The sequence below is a fragment of the Camelus bactrianus genome, chromosome 26, assembly GCF_048773025.1.
Source record: "Camelus bactrianus isolate YW-2024 breed Bactrian camel chromosome 26, ASM4877302v1, whole genome shotgun sequence".
Classification (NCBI taxonomy): Eukaryota; Metazoa; Chordata; class Mammalia; order Artiodactyla; family Camelidae; genus Camelus; species Camelus bactrianus.
In genome coordinates this window covers 17,459,167-17,483,415 of record NC_133564.1, presented here as the reverse complement: position 1 = coordinate 17,483,415, position 24,249 = coordinate 17,459,167, and the positions used below count along the sequence as shown (strand labels likewise).

Genomic DNA, 24,249 nt, shown 5'->3' with positions numbered 1-24,249 from the left:
TCCATTGCTAGTGAGGTAACCACATTTTTAGGTGTACATTAACAAAAAAAATCTTTAAAGAAGTTGATATTTATTTTAAGATTCATGAATGAGTATATTTTAGATTCACCTATTGTTTTTTTAAAGGAAAAATTAAAATACCTGAAATATAATAACATTTGAATAAGTTCTCCAGATGAAACATCATTTAACATGGCTCATTTATACAACTAACAATTGTGTTTTAAAAGTTTCTTTCCCATCTCTTGCCTACAGTAATAAAACATGATCGTTACAGGCCTCAAAACCAATTGTAATTGTTATTCCTGGACGAATTGGATAATGGGCAGGAGAGTTCGTTTGGTTAGCTCGTCTCTAGGAGTCCTGAACGTATTTGGTATTTACATCTTGAGTCCTCTTTGCCCTGGGGTAACTGGAGAGGAGCACTTGAGCCGAAATCCACTCTGAAATAACACTTGTATGTAAAAGTTTGCTCTGTGTTCTAACAGGCTGTACTCTTCTCCTTAGATAAACAGCTTAATGGCTTACGTTTGAATACAATATGACTTCCTAAGGTCTCATTTCTTCCCCAAATATATGGCACTCAGACACCTGTCCAGCAGGCACCTCTTTGCAGAGGGGCGTCATCTGGACTGACCTCCTGAAGGGACCTGTTTTTTCAAATTCCACAGAAGGTGGTAATTCTAGTTTAATGGTGTAGTGGATGCACTAGGGAGGCGTGTCAAGCCCATCCCTGCAAAGTCCAGGCACAGCCGGGGGCCAGAAGATTCTGAAGAGCTTTGAGAGAGCCAGATAAAGATGGAGAGTAATAAGTTTTCAGACGCTCTGCAAAACTTGACCTCACCAACACCTAAATATCTCTGGTTAGTGGGAATTACAATTTTGTTATGGGGGCTCCAGCTAAGACTGAACTACAGTAATGTTTGAAAACTTGAGGCCCACAAATGGAAGACAGGCTACCTGGGGACCGAGAGGGGCATGACATTTTGAGGCTTCAAGAAATGTCTCAGTTCTAGACACTGGAGTCTGGAATCAGTCTTCAGTGCACAGAATAACTGCACCTCTGGTTGCGCGTCATGGAAGCTCTGATGCTTTACGCTGCCCTTTCCAAGACTGGCAGCCTATGTCCATCCTCCCTAGACTTTCTTCCCATTAGTTTAAAAAAATTTTTTCAAGCCCCTAGCCAGCTGGCCAACGTATTAAGACACTGTCCATGAGTCAGGGAAGATTCATACCTCCGGCCTTCTCTCTATCCACGTGTGGTGGACAAACCCGAATATTGATGGATATTCTGCCCCTAAGAGACTTTCTTTGTCAAAGTCATGAAATAAGAATAAGCTTCAGCCCCAAGCCAGCTGGTCTCTGCAAGCTAGGGGGCCAGGGGAACACACAGCCAACGAGAAACCTCTGTGGAGGAACTTGACTCACGGAGCTTTGGCATTATTGTGTCCATATCCACTTCGGAACGTGTGGCGTGTGTGTGTTTAGAGAGGAGGTACATTTTTTCTTTTTTTCTCCTATCACCAAGCCTTCAGAATTGAAAAGTTTCTTCTTGCTTGTTTGTTTTAAATATTTCAACGTGATCTTTGCGATACTCTTGAGTGATCAGGGGAGGGGATTCTGTTCACATGGTGGAGAAGGAGCCGGGAGTGACTAGAGGGTTGTGGGGCGCTGGCGGGAAGTGGGGGAGGGCTAGCAGCTCAAAGGAAACCACAAAGAGATGGCAAAAAGTCCCGAGCCATGTGACTCAGCAAGATGGCAAGTGGCCACGGGAATGGGTTGGTGGAAAATGGGTGAGCACGCCCTCTGCAGCCCTAGAGATCTTTGGGAACACGGCTTGGGATCCATGACCCACTGTCACCCACCGCTGGGGCCTCCTTCACCTCATCACTAAGCGGAGGTGAAGTCTCTAAAGTTGGGGGAGTCTAGAGCATGTGATTTCAAGACAAAACTTCTGTCTAGGGACTAGATATTTCCAACAATTACATTTGAAAAGTCAAACAAATTTATTGGGTTTTTTTGTTTGTTTGTTTTTTAAGGGAGTAGAGTTATTTATTTGTTTATTTAATGGAAGTACTGGGGATTAAACCCAGGACCTCTTGCATGCCAAGTACACACTCTACCACTGACCTATATCCTCCCCTACTCAAGCAAAGCAGTTGATCTGATTTAGTGTTTCCAGATATTGCATATACATAAAAATTTGTTTACATGTATTATAAATTAAGTGCATTCAGATGCTATGGGTTAAAATGTGGCAAAAGGAGGTATTGAAGCGCCATCTAGAGGAGAAGTGGAGAATTGAGTGGAAAATAATTTCAAGATGTTCTGTCTTTTTTTTTTTTTCCCTCTGGAAAAACAATAACGGGATACTGTGTTATAATGGGAATAATGGTACCTCATCTTGCGTGGTGGCAACAAGGGGGATGAGGTATAGCGAGGAGTGAGGCACATCTCAGGCCCTCCCGGGAGGTGCTTCTGTGGCGGTCTTACCTGCATGCCTATTCCAGTTAGTCAATGGGATGTTTCTATTGTTATTAACAACGCTCATTGCTGACTGGTGGGCCCACTAAATTTTAAGTCTAGGAAAGCCACTTAACAAGCTGTCCACTCAACTCAGAATGTCCACCTTAACTCTTCTTGGATAGAATGAAATGACAGTGATAGAAATGATTTCCTTATGGTCACGCCCTCCGTGGGATTGTTTAAAAGGCTGCTCAAGGGGCCCCTCACTTACTTCAGCGCACACTGTTCCCCGACACTGTCCGAGAAGCTGCCGGAGTCTAGGGGAATCTGGGGAGAACGCACAGATCCGGGCTCCGAGGACGGCAGCTGCCTTCAAGGTCAGCGCTGTGAGCGCAGACTGAACAGCAGCTGAATGGAAAACGCCTGTTAGGTCGTAAGGGCGGCGGCTCCTTCTAACATGTATGTAGCAGCCAAGAGAAACGCATGGCCTGACAGAGGGGCAGCCCTTCCATCTAACTCAGGCATCGCCTTCCCTTCTGGTTTAAGGGCCCTGAAGAACTGGGACCGGTGGTTAGGAGACCTGGGTTTTCTAGGCTCAGCTCCTGTTCTGACTCGCAGGGGAGCTGGGAGAGGCCCCCGGCAGCCAGGGCTTCCTTTCCGTGGTGATGCCCACTAATGCCTCTTCCCTCTAACAGTTGTGGGTCCCCAGAATCCGCGTGCCAGATGTTACCTGCCATCAGTCTCATCACAGCGCAGTGACACTTGGGGGAAGGCAGAGAGTCAAAAGGAACAGGTGGATTGGACACTAGAGCCACACCCTAAGGAGCAGGAGAGAAAAGACTGGAACCAGGAACAGAAATACGTATAATGCTAGCAAGTCACCTCAACTAGAAGAGGGAGCACTTCAGGAAAAAACCCCGCTACTTAGAATATAGGGAGCTTCTTTAAAGATGCTGAAGACTCTGCTGTAACCGTCCATTTGTTCCCAAATCACGTCCCCCATAGTGCAGGTGGACTTTATGCCGATTTCTGTCCAATACATTTAGTATCTATAAATGTAGCTTCATAAACTCACACTCCCAGTGGCAGCTCATCTTGGGGAGTCTTTTGCTTGCCCTCCTCATCTTCGCCAGCCTCCCCTACCCAGAATGATGCCAAATAAGTATGTGACCTGTGCACAGATAGTTTTCTAGGCAAGTATAGCTTTAAGATTCGTCCCCTAAGGTACCGGTTCCAGGTAAATTACTGCCTCTAATCCTTACCCACACAGATATTCTGGAGTCCACATTCATACTCACTTGTAGCTTATTGCTACCCAAACTCTTTTTTTTTTTTAATGTTAAAAAATGAAAGAACAAGAATTCTTGATTATTCTGAAAACCTGCCACTGAGTTCAGTCAAGGTCTTCCTTTCACAAAGGAGCTGTGTTCACGGCACGCAGAGCACAGAACCTTGCTGTTCGAATGGTGACGGTTCATGCTCGCGTTTTCTCCAGCTCCCGTTTTTCAGTTAACGAATCTTTTCCCGACGGTGTCCTTGAGCAGCTGTACCCCATCTTTTGGTGCCACTACGTGATTCTCTCCTAGAATATCTGGCTATGTTTTGGTCTTCAAATAGTTAATCTTTATAGTATTTCTTTGGCTCAGGAAAGGTGTAACCAAAAAGCAAGAGGCTGGATGCTGAGAACACACTCTGATGACGGTGGGATGGAAGTTTGTTTCCTTTGGTGTGTTCTCACCAATACCAAGCCCTTCCGTCTCTTAAAGTCTCAGTACTGTAGGCTGTGGAGGAAAAGGATGGTGCATGTCTTCTTCAGTGAAGTCCAAACCCCCTTCCAGGGAATAATCTGGTTTACCCTTCAGGGAGTCGAGCGGCATCTGGAAATTCCTTCAGGCTGCTTGCGTTTTCTCCAAAATCCAGTCCACGTGCTCGATCACATTGGTGTAAACACCTGGCCGTTCCCTTTGGGCGCAGCCTTCACCCCAACTCGTGATGCCCACCAAATGCCAGACCTCTTTGTGTTTACAGGACAGGGGGCCCCCCGAATCTCCCTGTGACAAGGAGAGAAAAGAAAAGTCATGCAGAGCCATTCAGGTGCTTCTCATCTTAAATACGTCTTCCTCAGAGTGATTTCACCTAAAATTCTGTCTTGACCCTTTAATAAACTTCAAAGAACCAGATTATTTGTTTTTCCCCCCAGTCTACCCACATCAGATTTCAGTGTAAGGAAAACAAATCCACCGTGTTCCCCGCTCATTGGCAGAAGACTGCTTTAAAAAATGCATTAAACATTCTAATTTGAATATATTCAGTTGGTTCAGGACACTGTTACCTTACAAGCATCCTTCCCTCCTTCTTTGTAGCCTGCACAGATCATCTTCTTGGTTATTTTATGCCCTCTGTATCCTGCCTGGCACTCTTCGTTTGTCACCAAGGGTATCTTGGCTTTCTGGAGAGTATTTTGTATTCTGTCTGAAAACAATTTTTGATTTGTTAATGGAATAACCATACATAATATAAATTAAATTTAAATATAAGTATATATATTTAAAATCAAAGCCATACCTATCTCAAAATGTGGAAGGAAAAAAAAATTAGGTTTACCTCGTAGACCTTTTATAATCACAGATTGTAGAGAAGAAGTTATTCTCGCCATGGTGAGTACCATTTTGTTAACGTTAATTAAGTTCAAAATCAATTATGGCTCGAGCTGGGATGACTTCCCAGAGGAAATAATTGGATTACAGGCTAGGACATTTATTGAAAAGTGCTAGGTTTCAAATTAAACTTCATTAAAAATAATTAATCTTTAAAGAGGTTGTCATATTTAAAATTTCTAGTCAAACAGACATGGTATCATCTTCACGGGGGTGATTTTGTCTTTCCGTCTTTATTAATATACTTTTTGCAACTGGATATGTCATTATTTTACTCTCATTTTAGCCGCACGACTTGGTATAGCAGGAAAGGCTGTGATTACGCTGTGTTGTGTGCATTGAGGATGAAGTGTACAGAGAAACCTCATTTCTTACCTCTTAATTTTCTGTACCCCCATCCAGTCACCCAGCAATCAGTATACATTACATTTCTGTCTCCTTTGGAAGGTAGGCATATGGGTCGTTGAAAATCTAAATTTTTAAAATCATAGTTTAGTTTTCAGAAACAAAGTACATCTTTTTTCCCAGGGGAGACTCTCTTCTTTCACTTTCTGTTATTTAGTGTGTTCTCTGTTTATTATATTCATTTTTTGCCTCCTGGTCATATATCTTCCTTCCTCGTGTTCAGTGTTATCACATCCCAGGATGAGGGAACAGGGGGAAGACAAGCCACGCCCCCCCCAACCCCATCACCCTGGTGAGGTCTGTGACCCTGTAGAGCTTGCTTCCTCATTCTGACCTGCAAACCTTTCTTCCCTCAAAAGGGGATACAAATCATCTGGTTCATGTTCCAATATATTATAAAGTCATTCTGTGCACCTGAGGAAGCCTGGAGAAAACTTACCGTTTCACCCACACCCCAAAATAAGATTCAGTCATCAGGAAGGAGTCAGGATTAGCTTTGCAGACCCTCTCCCTTTCATGATAACAACACACAGAGAGCTCACCATGGATCAGGTAGTGGGGGACATTGTCTCTACATCATCATTGTACATAACTCTCCCTTGAAATGTTTCCATACCTGTGTAATTCATTGTCGTTTCCAGTTTCAGCAAGGCAATATCATATCCACTTTCTGCCATTTCATAGTGATCATGAATTATTATTTCTTGAACCCCAAAGAAAGATGTATCCTCTTTTATTTCCGATTGATTTAAAATGCCACTATAGACACGCAACACTTTCGGTGACTCTACCCTAAGGAGTAAGTAAAACCGGAAAAGAAAATCCCTTTACTAAAGGATTCCCAAACATTGGGGGTATATTGTCATTTAACTGACTGTTACTAACCAGCTAATATTTTCTGCCAGGGGTGGGGTTTTAGGCGGAAAGAAGTGATTTCATGCTGAGGTTTGTCAGTCACAAATTTCTCCTGCATGGAAGGTCCTAGGCTAGCATGTACCTTATACTAAACACACAAAAATCAATGAATGCTTTTTCCTCCCTCCAGCACACACACACACACACACACACACACACACACACTCATGAAGAGTTCTGGGTGTTCGTTTCAGTGCTGGTGTTGATTGGCTGCAACCCTGAGAAACTCAGTTGGACTCCTGGCACTCCACCGTCCCATAAGTAAAAACGGAGACGATTGTCCTCAAGTGCATCCCTGGGTTATACTATGAATAAGCTGCATACTGATAAAATAAACTAAGAAAACCACAAAACTGCGATTGGAAACAACTCAGAAGGTACAGAAGTGCAAAGTGGAAGTTTGGCCAACTAAAATTTCCCGGGATACACGTACTCCCCCAGTGGAGCTTTTATGTTTGGCCGGGACTGAATTTGACCTAAGCGGGGAATCCAGTTTGAGGATGCATGATGAATAATTCCTTCTGTGTCTGGAAACAGAGAGAAAAAGAAGGGGGAGGAGGAGTGGGGAGAGGAGGCAGGGAGGGAGGAGAGCGAGAACAAATGGGAAATTCGATTCAGGGAATAAGAAGTTCTCTTTGAAGTTCGTTCGGGACACAGTGCCGAGGACAGTCACCAAAGATGGTATGCTCTTAAGAAGAAATAACAAGAACTCCCCTGGGGATGTGTATACATTTAAATGGGACAGTGGAATAGTATGCAAACAGCCACATTCCTGCATCTGTTTTGATGCTGGTAGACCATGATGGCTCTTCCTTTTTGCTTTTTTCCCACTAAAGATAGAAAATTAATTTAGTAAATAGGGTAATTTACATCTTTTAAATATGTGCTAAAATACTAGAGATAGATTTAATATATGTGTGAGCATATGAACAAGTAAAAACAGTAATGGTACTGACTCGTTGAAACAGTGAGCAGCTGTTAATATCCACTGGTTTCCAATGATGGAGCCTCCACACAGGTGTCTCTGGGTGGGTGAGGTGATGTGCAAAGTGATCTGCCACGGCCACTCACCATGAACAGACTCGGTTCCTCCAACAATTCTGGGCTTAATTTTGGTGGTGCATGCTACAGCAGAAGGATTGCAATGAGCAGCTTCCTAAATCTTCACTTTCCATCAGTCGTCATGTTCCTTCAGGTACATGGGGAAGGAAACCTTCCCTGGATTCAATACTTTACCATGACCTTGACTTGAAGAAACTTTGGAATCAAGTTGACAAAGCACAAGACGCAGATAAAAATTGAATGAGGGAGTCAACCCTGTGATTACACACCCCCAGATAATGCCCCATCTGGGACTATGAGTAAGCCTTACCCTCCCTCACATGATAACCCCAGTGGTTCTTTTAAAGCAGTGGTTGTCAAGTGTGGCCCCCAGACCAAGGCATCACCTGGGAATTTCTTAGAAATGCGCATCCTTGAGCCCCACCTCAAGCCCAGTGAATGAGAAACTCTGACAGTGGACCCCGGTCATCTGAGTTTTAATCAGCCCTGCTGATGTTTGAGAACTATGGTTACAAAGAAGAGTGGAGCACCTTCCACTCAGTTTGCAGCCTTTGTCCAATCGCCACCCCCCGTCCCCTTCCACTCGGGGCTGCCCTTTGGTCCCAGTCTCTCCTGCTCCACCCACACCCAACCTGGCTGCTCTTCTGTTTGTGAACCGCTTCCGCCCTTTGGTCTTGTTGACAGATTGGGATTCTCTGTTCAACCCTTGATACTTCCCAAGGACTCTGATTCCAGCTCACCCCTCTGCTTCTTTCTTGTCTTGGCCGCCCTGAGCAGCAGAGCCCATTCTCCTTCTACTTCCTGGGATGCCAAACACAAGAACCCACCCTCCCGGTTGGAGCCTTGGCCAAACCTGCCCCAGTAACCTCAATAGAAAAGGAGTGAGGCGATCACAGACGGCATTTCTCTAGACCAATGCTTCTCCTGTCTTAATATGCATGTGGATCACCTGGTTAGCTTATGAAATGCAGATTCTGATTCAGTCAGTGGCAGGGCCTGAAATTCTTTCCAGCAAGCTCTCAGGTGATGCCAAGGTGCTATGCCCAAGACCATACTGAGAACAGCAGGGCTCAGTGGATCAGGGATGCTCCATCGTCCTTAGACACAGGTGGAGCGTGACGTGGTGTGAGGTTAACAGAAGAGTCACTGGCCAAAAGCCAAGTCCTAGATGCTCCCCTCACTAGTTTTGTCAGCATAAAACAACCTCTCTAGGCCTTTCTTTCCTCAACAGGAAAAGGATGTGTGATTCTGGGGCGGATTTCAAATAGAAGAAAGGACAGGATAATGAGTTTTAAAGGAAACATGAGCTGGTGGCAAGCTGAAGTGGAAACAAGCACGATGTGTCTGTGAATGCCTGAACAGGACTATCAATATGCTAGAAGAGAGTTCTCATTTGAGAGTCTAAAGGGTGGAGATTAGTTTCAGAGGACTGTTTTGAAGAGTTTGACTATATTCTGGAATTACTGGAAAGCCCTTGTAATTTGCAAGCTGGGAAGTGGCCATAAAAGGCAAAGCTTAGGAAAATTAATAAGTTAGCAGTAACTAATACATGTTAGGAACAACTCAGTAAAGACCTTATTAAGGATGAGTTACAGGTCTTGGTGTTCATTCTATTTGGTTTCTCAGCTCAAACAAAATGCTGAAAATACCTGTGTTTAGCCTTATGAGATGTTCTTTGTGTTAAGAGATGGTTCTTTTGATGGCAATTGCTCTGTGTCTACAGAAAGTTAAGTTATATTGTAGACTAATGACAGTACAAGATATGATAAACATCTCAGTTCGACAGTCCCTCTCCTATTAGGGGATTGTTTCATCCAATATAGTGCAGCAATACCTAATTATCAGTTTCACTTATTTCAGAAGGTGCACTAAAAAGACATAAGATTTTATTTTCCTTTGTCTTATATTTTCTGCTTTAGCTCTCAGTCTATTCCTGATATATTCTGTAACCTCTAGAGGCCAGAGTCCATAGATTCATTAGAGAAAAGCATAATGAAGGAAGGAGGGTGGGGAGTGGATTCTGAAATTTAAGGTATAAGTGTTGGTTCCTGTTTTCTAAACTATGTCAGTGCCACTAACAAAATTTGCTGCATCCTTTCTATTGCATTAGTGGCACTAAGACAATAGAATTATTGTAAACACGCCTTCTTCTCTTAGGTACATTTATTGTAAGAAAAACAGAGGTTGTCTGAGATACAACTTAACTATCTTTTAAAAGAAGCTCAAGCCTTCCAAAGATTCCCACCTGACCCCCTCTAAGCTCTAGGAAGGCATAATTTCCTGGCCAGGATGTTCATATTGGACACAGTATAATACTGCATGTTCTACAAAACAAGTTCTCAGAAGTTAAGGATTTAGTTACCTCTCAGTGGAGCCAATATATCTCATACATAAGATTTTTATACTTTGAAACCTATTACATAGCATAATTATCACTTCCATTTCACTCATTAAATCTTAGTTGCAAGTTAATTTAGACCACATTATAATATTGGACATTAAGCAATAAATGTCTAAAAACATGTAGTGTATGTAAATCAGCGAATACTAAAGTCATAATCGGTCATTAGAATAATTTAGGGAAGAGTTTATGTATTAGGCTCTGTCCTGTGCCATCCCTTGGACAATGTCATTGGCCTGCAAACCATTTTTTGTCACTAATGCTCAGAAACTGGCCAGTGGAAGGGAAGTACTGCTGACCTGATGTGTATTGTAATTTTTATACTATTATAGGTCTTGTTTGATATAGATAATCTTATCTCCACCCTACCATACTCATTGTTACAAATTAATAAGGTTTTACTGTAGCATTTTCTAATGTTCGTAAGTATGCAGAACACTTGCAGGAAATCTAAAGGAAATCTAGAAACACTGGAGAATACTTGAGTATTTCTTGAATAGATACCTAATTTTACAAGTGTATTGGAAATGTATTTCAATAAGATCAGGTAACAGCCAATAGAAAGAAAATGAATAATCTGATTAACCAAGATGCTGGATGATACTTCAATTACAAAGGATAATAAGAAAGATCATTGACCTTGATAACAAGAATCAGACATAAAAGTACTGGCTGAGCCCGTCTCACCAGGAAATACCAGTTTTATAAACGTGTCAAATTAAAACACACAGTTGATTAATACCAGGCAACACAGAGTTAGTCAAGACCCAGTATTTACCTTTAAAACATGGTCAGCTGGGGTGATAACACTAAAAATAATGGAAAATTGCTTCTAACTTCATTATTTTACTAATTGCCCTCTGTGGCTATTATTGACTCTCTTCGTGATGACATATTTGGTGTAAAAGAACTCCTTCAGATGTATGTTTTTCAAGTGACATTAAACTCACCATTATCCATTTTACATAACCTTAATGTATATCCAGAGATGCTTCCTCTCCCACGAAGTATTTTAGTTGGCGATCCATTTGAAGAAAGTTTTAAGTAACATTTACCCCTGCAGGTTGGAAACAAAATGACATAAACATGAGGCCCCCTGAACGAGACAGGACAGGAGCATGGATGTAACTCATCCCATATCTTACCCCTCTCCGTTGCAAGATTCTTGAGATGGAGAATAGGTAAAAAATTGGCAGCGGATGGTGTTGGTACATGCTTTCTGGCAGGCTTCGTGCCCAGGCACATCCACAATGTCCAGTTCTTCTCCCAAGAAGTCAGTGTCATGGTAGAATGAAGAGTGACAGAACACTGGACAGCAGAGCACATATGAGACACGAGACACAGAACCTTAGCTCCCACCTGCCGAGCTCCTCAGAAGAAAGAGCAGCATCGTTTACCTGGGATGCTGTGCCTGCAGCTCTGAAGACTAAAGCCAGAAAGAGCTTTGTTCCTCCTAATGCGCGTGCTTGGCAAGCCACTTTTAGAAGTCTTAAGGAGACAAAGATTTCTAAAGGACAAAAAGGGAAATATAGATAGATCATATAAAGTATACCACACACACACACACAAAAACACTTTTTCAGCAGGTACGGACGTCAGCTCATGTTGGCATTTCACAGGGAAGATGCTCCCATTTTGAAAGTACTCTTCGTAAATGGCTGAGTCTGAGTCAGGCTCCATGGTTCATAGGTGGCAGACGGATGTTCCAAACTAAACCGCCTGCTTCCATACAGATTGTCTGAGCCTGCTCTGTTGTCGGTGTTCCTGGCACCTTCCTGACTCACTTCCTTTCTCTCAACTCTTCCAGCCCATCTCAGAGATTCAAGAATTTTCGTGCTACCTAGAAATCTGTGACCCAGAGTTGCTGTAAGCTTAGACGGGGGTCAACAAAATCCAGGACAGGCTCCGCACCCAGGCGGCACCTTCCCGGGAGGAAGCAACTTCTCCTAATTAGCACCCAGTCACAGCCTGGAGCAGCGCAGTCTGACAGAATTTTCTGCAGTGATGGAAATATTCCACGTCTCTGCCAGCCAGTACAACAGCCACTAGCCAGCCATGTGCTGAGTCCCTGAAATGTGGCGAAGACAGCCAAGGAAGTGAATCTTGTTTTATTTAATAGTTGTATTTAATATTCATTAATTTAAATGTAAGATGCCAAGTCTCGGCGTCTAACCCCCACGTTCCTCTGTCACCCCATAATGAGGATCAGATGCGTCAGTAGTGACTGGGAATTTTATAAAAGGAATGAAAAAGAAAAAGAGCTGTGATTAAGACAAAAGAACACATTACAAAGGCATCGTTCTAAGTTCTGAAATTTATAATGCATCAAGGCTCCATCTTTGACCTCCTGTCTTCTCTGACTGGGTTCAATCCTTTGATATCTCACAGTTTCAATAGCATTCATTGCCAGCTGTATGCTGGTGACACCCAAACACGGATCTACAGCATAAGCCTTTCTTCTTAATTCCAGACTTCTCTGTCTACTTGACAATTCATCCTTTCCCTCTGGACGTCTACCAGGCATCTCCCCCCTCTTGAAGTCAGCTCCTCAGGAAATCTGCCCCTTCATTGGCATTTCCATCCTTCCAATTTTCTTGGACCCAAAATCTTGGCGCTCTCACTGACCTTTCCCTTGCTAGCCAGCATCCAGTCCGTAAGCAGCTCTTATCGGCTCTACGCTGACAATATATCCCAATCTGATCACTTCTCTTTTACTTCCACTCTAGTCCAAGCAGCACAAGGTTTTTATCTATTTAGTTCATTAATGGTATCCCTGCATGTGGATAACAGATATCTGAAAGTAACAGATATCTTTTCATGTGGCAAACCTAGTATTTCTGGAATTATGTCTCCACTGAATTAAAAAAAAAAAAAAAAAAAGAAGTCTTGCCTGATGGGCAGCAACTCAAGGGCTTACCTGGGCTAGGTTGATCTGGGGAACACTCTCCCCAACAGTGAGCCGTGACAAACAAATGCCCAGAGCTCTGAGGGTTCAGATTCAGGGAACATACAGAATCTTGATTTTCAAGCAGACTTAACCATCGAATTTTTTTCTTTTTTAAGTGAATCTTGTTAATGAGGGGCAGCAACCCCAGCAAACTTCCCTTTGACGAGCATAGAACTTTCTTGTGCTTTATTATGGTTTCCTGTGTTAATACCCAACAGTAGGGAAACAGGATCTCGGTTCTCAGCTCTCCCTCCACCATCACTCCCCGTTCTGTTGATGAAGGCCTTCTTTTCCACCCACCCACCTCCGACTTCGGATTTAATGTGTCACTGATATTTCCACCTCTTTCTGCTCCAGGTTCAATTATCTTAAACCAGGCATTGGACTAAGATGCCTCTTACTGACTGACTGTTCCTTATTTTCTTCATTCCGTTCAGAACTAGAACTCTCCCTTTGCTGAAGGCAGAGACCTCCCTGACCTAAGGAAAAGCAAGAGTCCTGGGTAACACTGGCTTCGTGTCAAGTGGGTGGGGAATGGAAAGAGGGAGGAGCTGGGAATTCTTCTTGGCAACTTTGATCAATCCTAGACAGGCATTTAGATGAAATTTGTAGCTGCTCAGAATTTCTAATGATGGCTTTTGATCAACGGTCTTAAAAGCGAACACACAACACAATCTTAGCTCCCTACCTTTCGGATTCTGTTGGCCATTCTTGAGAAAAGAAGGTGAAAAACAAACAGCTGGGGTGGTGAGTACAAATGCTGCGACAGACAAAGGCATCTGGAGCCATGACCCCGTCAACGTTGCTGTCTGCAAACACTGTTTGAGGGAAAATGTCCCGAATACAAGCTGCACGACAGAGGAAACTGTATTCAGGAAATCAGTTCACCAGTAGCATCAGTAAAGTCCCAGTCATGGTGTTTGTAAATTCCATGTAAAAAGTTAGTTGGAGGATGAGGGAGGTTTGTACAGGCAGAACATAGAGGAATTTTAAGGCAGTGAAAACACTCTGAATGATACTCTAACGAGGGAAACATGCCAGTATACATTTGTCCAAACCCACACAATGTACAACTCCAAGAGTGAGCCATAATGTAAACCATGGGCTTTGGGTGAGTACGATGTGTCAGTGTAGGTAACAGCAGTTGTGACAAAGGTACCACTCTGGTGGGGGATGCTGACAGCGGAGGAAGACTCTGCCTGTCTGGGCAGGGAGGATGTAGGAAATCTGTATACCTTCCCCCCAGTTTTGCTGTGAACCCAAAATTGCACTAAAGTCTTAATAGTAACTGTTCAAACGTGTGTTTTTCCCAAGATTATTTACATTTTAAAAATTAGGATAACTGAAGCTTTAAATTCAAATATAAGCTTTAATCATTCAGAACATAATGAAATTTTTCACATGGAGAAGGTTAAAAGATCACTGGGTCCATTCCATCAGCGAGCACAAACTGGTACTCTCAGTTAGGCCCATCGTATGTATCTCCAGCCCCTGCTATGTAACGGCTGACCCACCTCAGTAAGGAAATAACAGTTACCCAGATTCGAACGTGCACAGGACTTCAGTGAAAATCCAGACACCACGTGCCCGAGCTTCGTTATGCTGGTTGGTGTCCCCGTTTGGGTGTACTTCAGTAGGCAAACGTTACTGAATAGAGACACAAATGGAAAAATATTTTATCCCTCCAAATGCAGGTAGGGAAAAAAAACATAAGATAATAAGAAATTCCCGTTTAGAGACGTCTGGGCATTTTAGCTAAAGAATTGCTCTGAAAAGCATTGAGCTGAGAGGCTGGACAGCTGGTCTCGCGTCCTAGCTCCACCAGGAGTGGGTGGTCCTGTCAATTCTGTCAACTTTTTTTTTTTTTTTCATTTTAACTTTTTAATAATGCCTCACAACTCCTGATTTCCTGGCTTGCTGTTCACATTGTGTTGAGTCTTAGACGTAAAATATGTAAAAAAGTGTAGTGTGAGCTGAGCTAAAGACAAGCCAGGAAAGTTTAATGATCAATCTGAGGATTTCATTTTGTGTTATCATTGCTATTCTTTGAATAAATCTTTGATGCTCTATTTCCACTCATCTCCTTTCTGTGAATGTGTAGCGCAGAAGATTAAAATCCAAATATTAGTCACTTGAACTTTCCTTTCATTGTTGGATGTCAGATAAGTATAGTTTACTACACAAATCTGGAATATCTCAAATATTTCTAAATTTAAAAGTTAATGATATTTTCCCTAAAAATATTTTTAGGAGATAACAGATTAAGCTCTTACAGATCAGATCTTTTTATATTCTTACACAACAGATTTATCCCTGGAATATTTCAAAATCCAGGAGGAGATAGGTTTTAAAATATTTCACATGGGCTTCAGTTTCTGTCTCAAGAGGGGAACTGTTATGTCGAAGGATATCTGAGTAGGTTTTTCTTTTTGATTCTGCAGGTTCAAACTGTAGCATCCTTTAGGCTGGGAATGGAACAGTCAGACTCATTGTTTATGTGTTTCAAGATTGCCAGTTTAAAAATGTAGCACTCTATAGATTAACTAGGAAATGAATGAAGCATTTTTTATAAGTATCGTTAAAAGACAGACTCTGTGCTATAAAGTGAAATGCATCCAAGTTGGACTTTAAAATGCATTTTCCATCAGGAAAACTGTGAACACTTATGATAGAATTGTCTTGTAAGGGGTAAAAATAAATTTTGGCATCAAGTTGATGAAAAAAAATTAATGAATCCCATTTTGTTTTCCATCTGATCACCTAAGGGTCCCCCAGGCTGAGTCAACAGCTCACTCACCGATGCTGTACGCTTGGGAAGTGCCTTGTTGCAAATGTAAAAAAGTGACAGTGCATGTCGTTCGTGCATCTCTCTTGGCATTCCTGAGCACTCTTGGTCATAGAGCTGTTATAGTTCATGCCTTTCATGTCTAGGTTCACATAAACATTTCTGTTGCAAGCTGGAAATAAAATCAGAAAGTATGGTTGTCTTCCAGACTCCAGGGTCAAGGCTGATAGTTCTACCTTAGCAACTGTCCCTCCAGACTTACTCTTTCAACTTTCACGGACTTTTGCTCAGACCTCCTTTAGGTTTATTTAAATCTGCTTAATTGCTGCTCTCATGTGGAAGAGAGAGCTGATGTCCTTCTTACACAGCAGCAATGGTAGACTTGTAAATTTCTGTTTCTGTTTTATGAGCTGGCCTCTCTAGTCTCCTTAACTCCACTGATTGATTGGCTAATTAACCTTTTCACGTATCTGTTTCACTATCAAGACAAGTGTCATCTCAACCTTTATAGTTGCTTCCGTTGATTTGAATTAATATGTTTAATAAGGACTTTCATATAAAACCTTAAGCTGGGAAGGAGAAATAAAATAAATGAATGATGAACTGACATAGTCAGAAGATCCTACGAGATAGATTTTAATGAACTTGTATAATGGGATGGGGGGGACATGCATGTATGCGCGTTTTTACTCTACACAAAAAGAATGTTATTAGGAAACTCTATTTCATAGCCATAAGTCCACACTTGATGTAACTGCATGTACACATCACAAAAACTCATATATATCAATTCTAGTAAGATATGTTACCACTTATTTGGTGTGAGCACTGCTTGAAAGAATATCCAGAAATTGCTCCTGTCCTGTTCACCATTGGCAGGGTTTCTGTAACACTGTCTTTCAGGATGCAAGTAAACCTGTTTTTTTAAAAACAGAACATTCCTGGATGAAGATGTAGTTTTTAAAATAACGGGTCTTAAAAGTCAGCCCACAGAGAGTCAATGGAAAGGAAAAACACTATCTCATACCAAAACAAATATTTTCTTAGCAAGACTGTGAGTTTGTTTTTCATCCCAACATCCCGACATTTAAAAGATCATGATGTTCCTTCTTAACAGAAAACAGGAGTGTGTGAACTATGACCTGATGTCAAGTGCAGTTCACTGCCGTTTTCTGTATGGTTCATGAGCTAAGAATGCTTTCTGTATTTTTAATGATTACATTCTAAATGATTATATAAGTATTTATATAATATCCCTGATTTTGCCTCAGGACCCACCCATATTTACTCTCTGCCTTATTAAGAAAAAGTTTGCCAACCCCTGTTATAGATTCTAGAATAGCAAATTTTGTAAGTTTAGGGCACTATGTAAATGTGCAGCAATAACGCACAAAGATGTTGATAACTTCATTCTGCAGTAAAACTTCATTATTAAATTTTCAAGTTCAATATGAAAACAGAAGTGGTGGGTGGAATGTCCTAAAATGTTTTAAAATATGACTATAGAGACCAAACCACTAAATGCAATTTGTGAATCTTGATAAGACTCCGGTTAATAGTTATACATTACATTTGGGGGACAGTTGAGATGCTATAAAGGGATTCTTGTGAAATTTGTAACGTCTTTTGTGTAGGAATAATGTATGTTGAAATATTTAGAGGTGAAGTGTCATGATGGTTTCCAGTTATTTCAAATGGTGAGACATCTACCCATACACAGATAGGGAAGGCAGAAGAGGCAGAAATTCTTGGTGGTGACAGAGAATCATTGTACTATTCTTTCAAATTACCTAGATAAATAGTGGATTTTTTCTAATAAAATAATGGAGGGAAAGTACCAGTTTAATATCAAATATCAATAGCCAGTTGAAAAGCAAAGAACAAGATGATTAGGGGCATAAAAGTAGAGAGAAATAAGAGAGGAAGCGTCAGTGTCCAGAGCACGAGAGGCTGCAAAGTCCACAGGAGGGGGCACATTGTTCCACCCACTCTGCCTAAAACTGTCTTATTTCTGTAATCATTAATATTTCAATCAAAGGACAATGTATCTTCCAGTTGTTAACACTGAATTCTACAAAATGGTAGGTGGCAATTTATTGCAGGGAATTGTCGTGTAAAATCTATTTCTTCCATGTAGAAAAGCAAACATTTACCATTTGGTAGGATCTTCAGCTGCTGAGTCAGCCAGAAAAGTGAAGAGCAAACACCGTGGATGGTGGGTGCAGACCATCTGGCAGTGAGTGGCGCTTGGCGTGAAGGTAACGCTGAGGTCTCCTCCTTTAAAGTAGGCATCTTGGAACAGCTTAGTCACACACTCTGTGATGCAGGACATGGCACGTGTTACTTCGGATTTTAGTGGGCACATTCCTAATCAGGTAATAATGTCCCAAAGGCAAGCGAAGTAGGTCAACTTAACAGGAAATATGCCTGAATTTGGAAATCAGGGCAATCAACACTTTGAGTTTATTGGATAAGCAGCCCCTGATAGAAAAGAAAATCTCAAAATGTGCCTCAGTGGAATGGTGCTTATGAGAGATTGTCTGGGATATGTGGATGCTTTGTGGGTAACTGACTCCTTTCTCATCTTTACCAGCAAAAATGCTCTGCAGTATCCCAGCCAGGTCTAGAATGGCCTCTGCTTTTCCTTTAACCCATGGCTGCTCTGTGTCTAAACTCCATGTCTATATAAAACAGAGGCTCCACAGTGATCATCTCTGGGTAGCATGCGATGGTCCTGAATGTGACAACAACATACTGCTTCCTCTCACTATTTCATATGGGCCAGTGTAACTGGCCCACAGCACCATGTTAGTTCCTGGCACACAACATAGTGATGGGCTGTTTCTACACATTTCAAAATGATCATCATGATAAATCTAGCTTCCGTCTGTCACCATACAAAGATACTACATGATTATTGAGGGTATTCCCCACACTGTACATTTCATACCCGTGACTCGTTTATTTTGCAGCTGGAAGTTTGTACCTCTTCATTTCCCTCCTATTTCTCTCCTCCTCTTACTCACCTCCCCTCTGGCAACCACCTGCTTTTTCTGTGTTTCCGTCTTGTTACGTTTGTTCATTTGTTTTGTCATTTTAGGAACTAACATAGTACTGTAGGTCAATTATACTTCAAAAACAAACAAACTCATAAAAAAAAAAGATCCGATTTGTGGTTACCAGAGGCAGGCACTGGAGGAAAGGGGAATTGGATGAAGACGGTCAAAAGGTACAAGCTTCAAGTTATAAGATAAATAAGTACTAGGAATATAATGTACAACGTGAGAAATACAATGAACACTGCTATACGTTATATATGAAAGCTGTTAACAGTAAATCCTAAGAGTCTGCATCACAAGGAAAACTTTTTTCTATTTCTTTAATAAGGAATGAGATGTAGATAGATGAGATGCATCTAACTGAGATGTAGATATTCATTAAACTTACTGTGGTCATCGTTTCATGACGTATGTAAGTAAAATCATCACGCTGTACACCTTACACTTGGACAGTGCTTTAGGTCAATTATATCTTAATAAAACTAGGAGAAAAATTAAAACCTAATGAATAAATAAAGGTAACAGGAACCTCAGATTTGGGGGAAAATTATTGAATCCCCTTCCACTGAAATCATAAAATAAGTTAAAAGTGCAAAAAAAAAAGCTATATTGCATAAAATTGACATTTTCTTCTGTTTCTAGAAAGAGATATCTAATAGTTGAGATTGTGGATTTTTAGGTCATTATTACTTAGTCACTATAATAAAGGTGTTATCATTTTAATCTTGGTATATTTTAATTGATGATACGATACAGCCCTTGGTCTTATTAATATAAAAATAAATATATAAATATATATAACAAAAATTAAAATACTTCAGACAGAATAAAATATAACTCAGATTTATTGGAGCAGTAATGAAATAGATAGAATTAAAAATAAGTAATTTTTACTGTAGAAACAACCAACATACCAATAAATATGTGGAAAAACACATTGGTAAAAAAACTGTAAAAAATGAGCATTAGAGGCTTACAGGATTTGGGTAATCCATGGTCTTGCCTGGGGGGAAATTTCATCTTATTTTCACTAACTTCTCACTGAAATGTGGCATATCTTTCTATTATTAAGGTAAGAACAAGCCACCTTAGTGTTCATAGTATCTGTACCTTTGTCGTAATAAAAACCACAGATCTGAATACACAATAGTTGCTGGTATCTCAAAATATCATTATGATTCATTTCTAGTTTGATGGTAATTTCTATGCAGTTTAAACCCACCACTAAATCTTGATACCTAACATGTTCGTACGAAGCACATCTATTTCTGTATCAATTTTTTTTTACATTTTAACTAATTATATTTCAATATAATTGATTGTTGGTTAATCCTATGTATTTTCGCTTTATTTCTTTATTTCATCAATTTTGGCTATGGGGTGAATAACGCTGCTGTGAATTTGTCTTTTTGGTCCTCTGCTTTCGTTTCCTTTGGGTGTATACCCAGAAGTGGTTCATCCACTGATTTTTCAACACTAAGCTAATTTTTCATTCCTGGAATAAAATCAAATTTATCACAATGTAATCATCCTTTTTGGTTTTCTTTTAACATACTGCTGGGTTAAGTTTGATATTTTTAGTTTCTAATAATTACATCTATGTTCATAAGGAAAAAAGGCCTATGGTTAGTCAAAATGTCATAATGTCCCTGTTAGATTTTGGTATCAAGATTACACTGACCCCACCCCACCCCAAAAAGACTGCACAGATCTTATAAAATGTTTTGCAGACTGTGACTAAGTTAATTTCCCCTAATATATGTTTGTTTTTCATTTAATTAATTTCTCCTATTTTGTTTATTTTTTTCTTCTCTCTAGCTTCTTTGCATTTAGTGTGCTATTCTCCTTCTGTCTTCTTAAGCTGGGTTCTTATATCATTAATTTTTACCTTTTCCCTGTTCTAATGTATGTGTGTAAGTGTACACACTGCTACATCCCAAAGTTTTGATAAGCCATATTTTCATTATCATTGAATTCAATATACTTTGCCATTTCCATTATGGTCTCTTCTTTGACCACTATTTATTTAAAAGGGTATCATTTAATTTTCAAACATTTGGGATTTTCTAGTTCTCTTCTGTCATATTTTTGTTCAATTCTATTATGATTGGATAACGTGCTCTGTATAATTTTAATCTTTCAGATTTGTTGAGACTTGCCTTAGGGCCTTATATGTGGTCAATTTTTGTAAACGTTTCATATGCATAGGTAAAGGACGTGAATATGTATATATACAGATATTGGGTCCAGTGTTCAAAATATGTCCATTGAATTAGCACTGACCTACCAATTAAATAATAGTATGATTTCATAATGATGACAATGAAGAAATGTAATAACCTGGATAAGACTCTTGTCACAGAGAGAAATGAAATTATGAACTATAGTGAAATATATTTTATCTTAAATCTCTTTACCTAGATTTACCATTTTTCACATATGCCAGAAAAAGTTTACTGTGTACTAAATGCTAGCAACAGTAGCAGAAATTAAATGCGATATATGTAAGTTATTTTTAAAAGGAATGCTTAAGCTTTCATTTTAAATAAGAAGTAACATAGGGGCTAAAAATACTTGAACTGATACGTCCTTCTGAATCCTGGTTAAGTGATTTATAAACAAATTTAGTGGATATGAGGTAGAATGGAGAATTCACAGTAGAGGTTAAGTTATAAAAATGCATAAACCACATAGGAATATTTGCATAACCTTTTTCATTCCAAAATTGCTTGTGTGTGTGTGTGTTGCATTGAACTGACTGCTTTATGGAAAATTGACTAATCAAGACAAATAGAGACTTCTGCTTTTTAATATTGCTCTTAAGTATCATTTAAGTGTATGATGTAGATTTGGATATAAATATGGTATATATATGAATATAGATAGAGATGTAGATTCTTACTTACAATTCCTTCACCTCAGTTTCCTTCCCTGCTTTGAAAAACCCTGAAGGCTTAAATGGAAAATAAATGAAAGGATTTTATTTCCTTCCCTGGCGTAGATGGCATGGAACGCTCCCACATCTCTGGGGTCAGTAGTGTGATTTCCCCCTCTGGCCTTATACCCTACTGTTTTCTAATCTGCAAGTCAGGGAATCAAGTTATTTCCCGTCCATACTAAAGATCAAGGTCCACTTACCACCAGAAACTGAGGCAAATAAAATGAAATGGACCATTTCATAGAATAAAATCATCCTACAAAAAGAAAAATGCGCATGAGTTTAGAATATAAAATGTGAATTTATAATTAACTTATTGACATCAGAGTTTACCAAAAAAAGTCAAAAATTTTAAAAAGTGTTTTTTTGGGGGGAGGGGCAGGCAATGAGGTTTATTTATTTATCTTCAGGGGCAGTACTGGGGATTGAACCCAGGACCTTGTGCAAGCTAAGTTTGCATTCTGCTACTTGAGCTATACACCCCTCCATGAGAAATGAGGAGAGAGAGAGTAGTTAATTCAATAATGTTCACAGAGCTCCTATCACAATGCTGAATTCTGTTTTCCCCAATCCTAGAACATTCCTCAGCCTGGCCGAGTGCTGTGTTGACATTTTCATGGTGGGGAAGAGCCTAGGACGGAGAGGAAAGCGTCCTCTCCCCCTCCTCCCCTCCCTCCCTCTCCTCCGCCTCCAGCTCATTATCAATCAGGCATTTCTCATGGCCGACTTCTGACCCTCTCCCCACCTGAGGTTTTCCACATTTTATCTTCTCTCCCAACTTATTTCCTTTCTTTCCACCTTTGCAGTTTCTTTTCTACATCTATCAAAGAAGCTGTAAGTGATTCTCTACCTTCAAAATTTTCTGTTTTTAAAATTCTGTTGCAAATATATTCCTAGTTTATCTTGGTCACCTATACATGTACTTATCCGCACGGAACCCTGAACTGACAGTTCTATGAAAAACCTGCTATCGGTGAGACAAATCCAGTCTTTTAATTTTTTCGTATTGCTCTTGAATATCTCTTTAAGTTGTAAAATGCTTGCTATTGAGTTCAAACTATTACTTTTCCTCCGTTTGGCTCGGCATCTCTTCTAAAATTGCTTATGGATATTAACCAAAAACCTCCCAAACGTTAAATCAGACACATTTTAATAATCAATCCTTAAATAATAATTTTTGAAATCATACCTGAAACACCTTGTTTGCTGCAATTCTTAATAAGAATGTTCTTCTCCCACAATGGTCTTCATCCTCTTCTAAATGAGCGTTTGCAGGTAATGTTCATTTAACTCTGATATTTACTTTTACTGGTTCCCAGTGTTTTGTAACACTGTCTCTTTGTACAGCAAGCCTGTGAATGTCCTTAAAAGCTTTTCCTATCAAACATGTACCTTGGTAGAGGTGCTTGCTTTTTCAACACGTTAATTTTTTTCTCTTATTTTACTGTGTATTCAAACAAGTGACACCCAGAGAGACAGCTTAGAGAACTCGAATTTGCCTGTGTGCCTTAGCAGTTGAGCAAACTCAAAATTAGTACACCTGCTCGCCAAAGCTGCACTTAACCACACTTTCATGTGTCAATTGTTAATCATTAATTCCAGCCTAACTTGAGCCTCACCGTCTAAAAAGAAAACGAGGGACGTGGGATGGACTTATTGATGCGCAGTACAGCAGGGAAACCAGACTCAGCTTCTGAGGGCTGCGAAGTGGGTAAAAAGTAAAGGGCCGAGTGTAGACACCTAGCAGTTCGACATCAGTTTCCCCTTAACGTAGTAGCGTTACCTCCTCAGAGGCCTATGAAGATAAAATTCATTTTATTTTTCCAGCTCTTTTTTATCCCACTTGAGAACATTGAAAGTTTAAATTAACATTTTTTTTGAAAAATGGAAAATATGGGACCTTCATAGCTTTCTTTAGATCTCAGCCCACCGAGACACAAATGGAGGGCTCGGAAGTGACTGTCTAGCTGTTGATTGACCAGCAATCAAAAAATCACAGGTCAGTTACTTTTGTCCCAGAAGGCGCCTCCTAGTGGTAGGACTTGTTACAGTTCATAGAGAGGAAAGCTTGTGAAATACTTCTGGGATTTCACCCTAATTATCTTTCTGTTTAGAGCTTTCCCATTGACGTTGAGGAAGGGCTAAAAGCTCAGTGAAAGTCATGATGACGCACGTCCTCCCTTACCCAGATCTATTCATTAGTTTATTAGTTACGTAACTCAAGCAGAAACCAGACTCCTGTGCTTAAACCAGATACCTGTGCTTTCCTGGCCAAGCCGCCTTATCTCTCTGAACTTCAGGTCTTCATTTAGAACATTAAACACTAGCTCGCTCTGAGGATTTCTATGTGGGCCCCTGGAAACCTAAAAGAAATAAAAATTTTAAAAACCTTTACTATGTCTGATTTAAATACATTTTAGAGAAAGATGCTATGGTTCAGAGAACACATAATTTTCCATTGAAAAGCAAAATGAGATCTTGGGTTTATAAATGGAGTCATAATTTTAAAAAATATTTTGAAGACAAAGGGAGAAATAAGATGATAAATTTGCCCCCATTCAGGACCTTGCTGAAGTCAGAGGTATTAGAGGAAATACTGTACTTTGTTCAGGAA

The 24,249-nt window shown here is 40.2% G+C and overlaps 1 protein-coding gene across 4 annotated transcripts; it reads right to left on the bottom strand.

Moving 5' to 3' along the window:
• Positions 1-3,753: 3,753 nt before the first annotated feature.
• On the bottom strand, positions 3,754-23,181 carry F11 (coagulation factor XI). Of its 4 annotated transcripts, XM_010953275.3 has the most exons (15): positions 22,825-23,179; positions 21,836-21,891; positions 17,792-17,954; positions 16,448-16,554; positions 15,651-15,810; positions 14,391-14,500; positions 13,542-13,701; positions 11,304-11,413; positions 11,052-11,214; positions 10,857-10,963; positions 7,400-7,568; positions 6,145-6,320; positions 5,499-5,594; positions 4,799-4,938; positions 3,754-4,517 (listed from the first exon to the last, which is right to left on the bottom strand). In XM_010953275.3, exons 2-15 carry the CDS (start codon positions 21,888-21,890, stop codon positions 4,356-4,358), a joined length of 1,878 nt encoding a protein of 625 aa, XP_010951577.2. In that variant the 5' UTR covers position 21,891; positions 22,825-23,179; the 3' UTR covers positions 3,754-4,355. The 4 variants fall into 4 exon arrangements, with proteins under 4 accessions (XP_010951577.2, XP_074209476.1, XP_045371422.2 ...); XM_074353375.1 differs by lacking the exon at positions 16,448-16,554 and having other exon boundaries at positions 22,825-23,180; XM_045515466.2 differs by lacking the exon at positions 21,836-21,891.
• Positions 23,182-24,249: the final 1,068 nt, after the last annotated feature.